At 36.3% G+C, this 8626-nt stretch overlaps 1 protein-coding gene across 1 annotated transcript in view; it reads left to right on the top strand.

Moving 5' to 3' along the window:
- Positions 1 to 8626, top strand: part of Ppp1cb (protein phosphatase 1 catalytic subunit beta) — a 39934-nt gene that overhangs the window by 23762 nt on the left and 7546 nt on the right. The window contains exons 4-6 of the mRNA XM_023711109.1: positions 3346 to 3450; positions 5395 to 5466; positions 7644 to 7795. Coding sequence (XP_023566877.1) covers positions 3346 to 3450; positions 5395 to 5466; positions 7644 to 7795 — 329 coding nt within the window. The remainder of the gene's footprint in view (positions 1 to 3345; positions 3451 to 5394; positions 5467 to 7643; positions 7796 to 8626) is intronic.

The raw sequence follows: 8626 nt of genomic DNA, 5'->3' as shown, positions 1-8626 counted from the left end.
GGGAGATAGCTCAGTAGGATAAGTGCTTGCCTGGCAAGCACAAGGGCCTGAGTTCAATCCCCGGTTCTGCAAAAAAAAAAAAAAAAAAAAAAAGTTTTCTAAGGGGCTGGCGATATATAGTTCAGTGGCATGAGCACCTGTCTGGCAAGCACAAGGTCCCAGTTTCGATCCCAAGCACAGAGAGGGAAAAAAAAGACCGCCTCCAGAAAAAAAAAAGTCCTTTCCATTCAGTATTTTTTTTTTTTTAAAGAAAAAATATGACTCCTTGGCAGAGGTCTAGGAAGAGGAACTTGAAAATGGAAAGCACATTATTATTTGACTTCCTGGGATCTCCTTGATTTTGTTGGTGTTGTTTTAGATTGACTATAGCTTACGTGGCTGAAAAGCTGTATTTTAATTAGCTTGCCTAGTAAAAATACTTGAGTGAAACAGGTTGTTAAAGATTGGCTTCTGGTCCTTTACTAAGACTATTTAAAGTCAGTTTATTGTATTACCCTACTACATTCAAAATGGTTTTCTAATTTTGCTGACTTCTGTGTGGGAGTGAGCATGTTACAATTCAGGATTATTTGCAGTGATTTTTCTAATGGAATTCTTTACTTTGGAATTTGTTATTACAATCTACTTTTGTTTTTTTCGTTTTTACATGTGGTAGAGAGTCTTAGTCAAACTCATATCTTCAGTTCATATGATTTAAAAATGTTTAAAGATGTGGTATATGTCACTTTTGAACACTAGGAATGTGGCAGTGCTCAAGATAGGTGGTTTTTGTTTGCAGGGAGCATTATGTTCTAGTGGGAAATACTCTATATGTAATTGTATATTGTATTTTTTGTTTCCTTTAAGTTTTTTTTTCTGTTAGTGCATGTTCATATAGTACATAGATAACATTGATCATGGGGAGTTGGTATATTTGTTTGGTTTTGCTCTTTTGAAACAGGGTCACTGTAGTTTAGTCTAGCCTCAAACTTAGTATATACACCATTGTTATCCTTGAAATTACAATGTTCCTCCTGCCTCAGCTTCCTAAGTGCTGGGATTACAGGCATGTGCTACCATGTCTGGCAGAATTGGCACATATACATAGCACTTTTTTTTTTTTTTTTGCCGTACCAGGGATTGAACTCAGAGCCTTGCGCTTGCCAGGCAAGTACTTATTCTACTGAACCATCTCAACATAGCACATCTTAACTGTTTTGGTTTTCTATGTAGATAGAATTATTTAAATCAGACCTGTAGAGAAAAAGTAGGTTGAAGTACACAAAACTATAGGTACAGTATATTCTTAGAGGTTGAAAAATAGGTATATGAATATTCTTGAAGATAAAAATGACAGTTGGAATAGTGCATGAGAGAGCAACTTATAAACTGTGCTTTTCAGTTGTACTTAGTCATTAAGAGGCAGGCTGCATCATAAAAGCATAGGAAATTAGAACTTGTATCTTTCATTAATTCCTTGGCTTAGAAAAGTTGAGTTTAGTGCCAAATCAGGAAAATCTAGTAACCCTGTTGTCTTTGTTGTAGCTGTTTAAGCTAGGGTATGAGAAAATTGCAGCCTTTTTGCTTGTTACACTGCCAAGTTGTAAATTGCTCAAAAGTAAATCTTGGCATTAAGTACTAGAGTTTAAAAGGCAGTCTCCAAAGTACAGCTTTCAGTTCTACTCGTTTACTTGGCTAGATGTTTAGTGTACATGTTGAAGGAAAAATAATTGCTTATTAGATTATTTTAGGATTGCTTTGCAATAGTGGTCTTAACTCTCTAACGTGAGAAGCTGAAAGAGTACATAGGATCCAAAATGTACAGTGGATACTATAAAATGGGAAGAAACTTGTTCAAAAGGAAAGAGAAACTGGGATGGGGGAAAGGAGAAAAGGAAAAAGTATATGTATACACATGCACATTCAAGATAGTTAATGCTAATTTCTCTTAGTTCATTGAAAAAGTTTTGTGATGCTATTATTTGGACAATTCAGTGCCTATGTCTTGTATTCTGAGTAAGTGAAAGATAATGGTATGCAATGTATTGCAATATTACTCTATTTTGTAATTTTTTTTCTCTTTACATAAAAAAAGCCAGGGCTATAACTCAGTAGCACAGCACCTGCCTGGCAAGCGTGAGGTCCTGAGATCAATTTCTAGTCCAAAAGTATAAAACTAAATAAAATTTTTAAAAATTTAATTTACAAAATAATAATCTTAAAAGATAAAATTGTTTGATGTATTTGTTGCATAAAACATATGCCAAAATTTTTGAAGTCTTAGAGGGACTGAATGTTTGTTTCCTTCTTTGGCTTTTAAAACAGGATCCTCATTGTGTAGTCCATGCTGGCCTCAAACTCATAATGATCCTCCTGCCTCACTCAGCCTTTTGAGTACTAGTATTACAAGCATATGCTGCTATGCCCAGCACTTTTTTTTTTTTTTAATCTTTTATTTATTTGGTATAGGGTCTTGCTATGCAGCGCACACTGGCAGCGATCCTTCTGTCTCAGCCCCCTCCCCCCCAGCACTGAGATTACAGGTGTATGCCACCATACCCGGTTTCAGTGATCTGCTCAGTGCTCCTAGGGCCAGGGCCAGCACAGCATGTGGTACTAGGGATCTAACCCGGGTCCTTGTGTTTGCCAGGCAGGCAGTTAGACTGCCAAGCTATCTCTCTAGCCCACCCAGCACTTTTTTTTTTTTTTTTTTAATGTGTTTGGTTTGTTGCAGGATCTCGCTATGCAGCTCAGACTTGTGGTTATCCTCTGCTTTTAGCCTCCCAGTGCTGGAATTATAGGTGTATGTCAGTACACCCGGACTCTGGCCGGCTTAGCTTAGCACACGTGGTGGTGGTGCTGGCATGGCATGTGGTGCTGGGGATCGAACCATAGTCTCTGCGCTTGCCTAAGCTTGCCTAACAAGGTTCTTTAGTCCACTTAGCTATCTCGCCGGCCCACACCCAGCACATTTTTAATGAAATATTTTTGTGATTTTAGAGTTCAAATTCTAAGTAAGCAGTAAGCTATTTTCCCACTCCATAAAATAAATTCTTACAACTTAATTTACTTACAAAAAATACATGCTATTTAAGCATACAAAAGAAAGTTGAGGGGCTGGTGAGATGGCTCAGTGGTCTAAAGCACCTCCTTAGAACAAGCTAAGCTAAGCAAAAGCAGAGACCGCCGTTCAATCCCCAGCACCACATGCCAGCCAGCCCCGCCCCCTGGTGGGCTGAACTGGCCACACACACACACACACACACACGAAATAAAGTTGAAATAATTTGTAATCCTATGGCTTTGAAACATTTTAATGGGTATAATTTAAAATTTGTAAATTCTATTTGAATGTTCTTTTTATAGGTAAGCGAAGATTTAATATTAAATTGTGGAAGACCTTCACTGATTGTTTTAACTGTCTGCCTATAGCTGCCATTGTGGATGAGAAGATCTTCTGTTGTCATGGAGGTAGAATAATAAATTTGCCCTATGAACTTTTCTTACTGTTATTCCATTACTCATAAAAGACAATTCATTCATTTATGAGATAGTCTTTTGTTATGTAGTTCAGGCTTGCCTTAAACTCACTATGTCTAGGCTGTAGTCCAGGCTGGCCTTTAACTTGGGGTAATTCTCCTGCCTTAGCATCCCAACTGCTGAGTTGTAAGCATGTATCACCATGCCTGCTAAGACCTATAATTAAGATGCTCTTGAGAAACAGTGGCAGTTTGACATGAGTGTTTTTAAAGAATTTCTCAAGCAGTAGCTATAGAATTTTTCATCTTACCTTTGTCTCAGTTTGTTTTATTTTCTCTTGTTTTTTGGTTTTAAAATGCAAAGGACTAAACCTAGGCTTCATACATAGTAGGCAAACACTCATTGCCATTGGACTACATATGGACCTTAAGTTTTGACAGAAATACTCCTGATAATATTTAAGTCTTTTTACTTATTTATATATTTATTTGGTACAGGGTCTTGCTATGCAACTCAGACTCATAGTGATCTTCCTGCCCCAGTCTCCCCAGGTCTGAGATTACAGGCATGTGCCACAACACCCAGTTTCAGTGGCCAGCTCAACACGGGCTAGCTTGGCATGAGATGCCAGAGATCGAACTTGGGTCCTTGCACTTGCCAGGCCTCCAGGCTATCTCCCGGCGCAGTTTGTGTATATTTTTAAAGCTCTAGGCTTCATGCAGTATGTCAGCTTTAGTCTTAATAATTTTTGTAACTGAACATGGTGATACACCTCTGTAACTTGGTGGACTGAGGCAGGAGAATCACCATGACTACAGGACCCTTAACTTGAGACGTGTGTAATTCAGCCTGGCTTTGAACTCACTTTGTAGCCTAGGCTGACCTCAAAAATTGATCCTCATACTTCAGCCTCCCAAGTGCTGGTGGAGGCATGACTTTTAAGAGATAGTAGACTTTAGAGAAATGAAAAGAACATGAGAAAGCAATATACATTCATTCTCTATTCTCGAGAATATGTGAGGCCTGATCCAACTAAACTAGACTAATATATATATAGGGAATGATGAGATCAGATTATAAAAATTTGAATAGTGAGCAAGAAGACTATTAAATATTATAATTGTTGAATTTTTGTGTAGAGAAATAATTCAACAAAATTAATGTAGGAAAATTGCTCTTTTTGTTAATAAATGGGGATAACTACAATGAAAAAATGCTGAAAAGATACACTTAATTAGGCCTTAGGTAGTAAGTAGTTTATTTCATAATTCAGTGTATTAATTGAAATGTTTTCAAGTAGATAGTAAACATTTAAGATGTAGTTCTTGTACATTTAGTATAGCTAAGTACAAATAGAAAAGTATAGAATATTGGTGTTTAGCTGTATTCTTTTTTTCTTTTTTTTTTTTTTTTTTGGTGGAACCAGGTATTGAACTCAGGCCCTTATGCTTGCCAGGGAAGCGCTTATTCCACTGAGCCATCTCCCCGGCCCCATAGCTGTATTCTTTATGATACTAAGATTACCTATCAGAGAGTATAATACATACCACTTTAAATATTTTAAAGTATATTCATGTTTTTTATTTCCTTGTTTATCCCTTTAATAAGTAGTTGAATGCCTTCATAAAGTATTGGGCAGGTTAGAGGAGAATGTGAGAAAATACTCTTAGGAGGGGACCAACTGAGACATTTTGACTTAGAAGCAGAATGTTTTACTTGGAGTGGTCACAAAATAGCAAAAGTAGTAAGAAGTATTGCAATTGAGTACTGTTTGTTTACATGAAGGGGGGGGGAGATGGTAAAGAGAATAATGGGAATCTTTGGGAAATCTTTTGAAATAGAATTACCTTTTCTTGATGGAGAAAATAGAGAAGACTATGATCATAATAATGTTTTGCCAAATACTAGGATTACGGCCCCTATTTTTATTAATAGGACTGTCACCAGACCTACAATCTATGGAACAGATTCGGAGAATTATGAGACCCACTGATGTGCCTGATACAGGTCAGTACATAAAGAAAAATTGTTTTGTGTAAATGTTGACATAGTTGAACCTAACTTAACTTAGAGGAAGTGGACTTGGTTTACTAAATAAACCTTTGTATTCAATAACTGCAAATTATTTGCAGTACTGCAGAATAATTTACTTTTCGCTACTCATTCCCCAAAGTGCAAAACCTTTAGATTTTATATAACCATAACATGGTTCTGCCAAGCTTAGTTTGTTGTACACACAGAAAGATCTTTCTGTGGATTCTTCTTACCTTCCTATCTTTCCAAATTCCTTCAGTCATATTGGCATTTATTAGGTCCTTCAGAAGCCTGTTAAATTAGTCAGGTGTTTTTTTTTTTTTTTTTTTTTTTTTTTTTTTTTTTTTTTTTTTTTTTTTTTTTTTTTTTTGCAGAACTGGGGATTGAACTCAGGTTCTTGTGTTTGCCAGGCAAGCATTTATTCCACTGAGCGTCATCCCAGCTAGTCAGGATTTTAAATAATCCTTTTCTTTCCTCTTTCTCAGATGCTTTCCTGTGAATTGTCTAGTTTTTTTTTTTGTTTTTTTTTTTTTCTGTATCATCTGTATTTCATATTTTTAGAACTCTAAAGGCTCTAGAGTCCTATGGTCAATTTTATGAAAATTTTGTGAAAAACTTAAACAAGTTGATTATCCATACCTTAAGAACAGCTCTGAAATAGTTAATAAGATAAAAGTGAAGTGCTTTAAGAAAAAAATTAGTACTAGTTGAGGATAAAATGCTGTATTAATTAACAAATGAGCCTAATACAACTTTACAAATTGATAGACGACATTGCCACTTAGCCTAACTTTTCTGTTTAAAATAACGTTATTTATATTTGAATCGCATGTAGAAGCTAAGGTATCAAATTATGGCATTTATATAAAATGAATGAAAATGCCATCAAGACCTACTGGATTAAACATAGTTAAGTTGTTCCATTTAGTGTTTGCTTAAGACATTAGTACCTGTCTTTGTGGTTCCCTGTACCAGATGTATGTGATTTTTCCCAAACCATGACCAGTTCTCCAATACCATCTGGGTATGTAGTTTTAGTTCTGATGCTGGCTTCCAAATACTTCACAGGTTGAGGGCTCAGTCCACAAGGCTGTTCCCATTTCATTTCAGATGTCAGCTGCAAGTGGCATCCCCAGATAACACACGCTTCTGCCTAGCAGACTGTGAACTCCATAATCCTTTCCTTGAATAACTTACTTGTTCTCTAAGTGGGTCAAGCATTGAATTAATTAATTAGTTAATTAATTACTTATTTTTAATTTATTTTGCGGAACTGGGGATTGAATTCAGGCCCTTAATCTACTGAGCTATCTCTCCGGCCCCTAAAGTCAAGAATTTAATCTGATTTGTCCTTCACTTTTTTTTTTTTTTTTAAATCAGGCCTTAGTAGGAAATGTTTTTGTTGACCAGTGAGATAGCTCAGCAGCATAAGTGCCTTTCTGGCAAGCCCCAGTATTAAACTGTAGGACCTTTTCAGTACCGGAAAAAAGGAAAATATTTTCTTTTCCTCAAATTGACCTATAGATCAGATGCAATTCCAGTGGAGTCACAGTGGAGTTTTTCATGGACTTAGACAAGCTGATCCTGAAGTTCATATAGAAAAACAAAGTATTCAAAGTAGCTAGGACAAGGCCAGGGAGATAGCACAGTAGAAGAGCTTGCCTGGCCAGCACAAGGGCCTGAGTTCAGTCTCTGCCAAAAAAAAAAAAAAAAAAAAGCTAGGACAGTCCAGAAGAGGAATTAATTGGAGATAGTAGTCCTAGCAAATATACTTACTTGAAGGCTCTAATATGTTGGTAAGCAAAAAATGAATAGAATGTACTGTGATGCTCAGAAACAGTGTAGCTCTGGAAGAAAAGAATGAACTACTCAGGAAGTGGTGCTGGATCACTTGGCTAATTAAGTGGAGAAACTATAAACTAATGATTTATGCATGTTGTGCTAATAGTATGCCATATATATCCTTATATGAGAAAGCATTGAAAAGTACTGCCTGAACAGGCTAGCAAGCTTATATTTATCTCGCTGCTTTAACAAATAAATAGGGGTAGTTAGGGGCAGGATTATTATTCCTAATTAAAGAGCGATATAGCTATACTTCACTGTGTACATTTTGTTTTATTTTCAATTGCTGTTTATGTCCCCTATAGGTTTGCTTTGTGATTTGCTGTGGTCTGACCCAGATAAAGATGTGCAAGGTTGGGGAGAAAATGATCGTGGTGTTTCCTTTACTTTTGGAGCTGATGTAGTCAGTAAATTTCTGAATCGTCATGACTTAGACTTGATTTGTCGAGCTCATCAGGTATGAAACTTATATAAGATACTTGGGTATTTCATTGTTAACTTCCTTCAGCCCTCCCATATTTTTGAAAGTTGATTTGTACAAGGAAAGCAGTGAGAGAGCCTAATACTTGCAGTCAGTGACTTGTTAATCTTTTTCTTGCCATATGTAGTGTAATATTTCCAAAGAATATATTTTATGATACAGTGTGATAGAACCCTAACAAAATGTTTTGAAGTCAGTGCTTTCCTGACTAGATTTTGTGATGTAGATTGTTTTTTATTATTGATAACAGGATAAGCCATGATGTGAATTTTTTTCTTAATCAGAACAAACTATACTGTAAGAAATTTTGAGGGGTGGTTGAATTTTATTGTGTCATAGGTAATATATCAGGATTTCATTTCAGCTTTGATAAAATCATTGTCACTTATGAAGAATGTCCATTTTTTGCAAATACATAACTCATCTAGATATATAGTCTTCATGCTTTGTAAAACATAAGTAGTCAGTATAAAATACACAGATTGAAAGACTTTTTTTTTTTTTTTTTTTTGGCGGACAGGGGATTGAACTCAGGTCCTTAGCTTGCCAGGGAAGTGCTTATTCCACTGAGCCATCTCCCCAGCCCCAAACATTCTTTTTTTTAAATGGAACCGAGGATTGAACTCAGGCCCTTTTTATTCTGCTGAGCTGTCTCCCCAGCCCTGAAAGGCATTTCTAAACATCACCATTTTGGAGGTTACAACATTTTGAAATTTATAAACATAGTTAAGATTCTTTTGGGGCCAGGGAGATGGCTCAGTAGAATAAGCGCTTCCCTGGCAAGTGCAAGGGTCTGAGTTCAATCCC

This window comes from Octodon degus, unplaced genomic scaffold (genome assembly GCF_000260255.1).
Source record: "Octodon degus isolate 3935 unplaced genomic scaffold, OctDeg1.0 scaffold00019, whole genome shotgun sequence".
Taxonomy (NCBI): Eukaryota; Metazoa; Chordata; class Mammalia; order Rodentia; family Octodontidae; genus Octodon; species Octodon degus.
The sequence above is the reverse complement of the archived record's forward strand: the minus strand, read 5'-3'. Positions and strand labels throughout refer to the sequence as shown.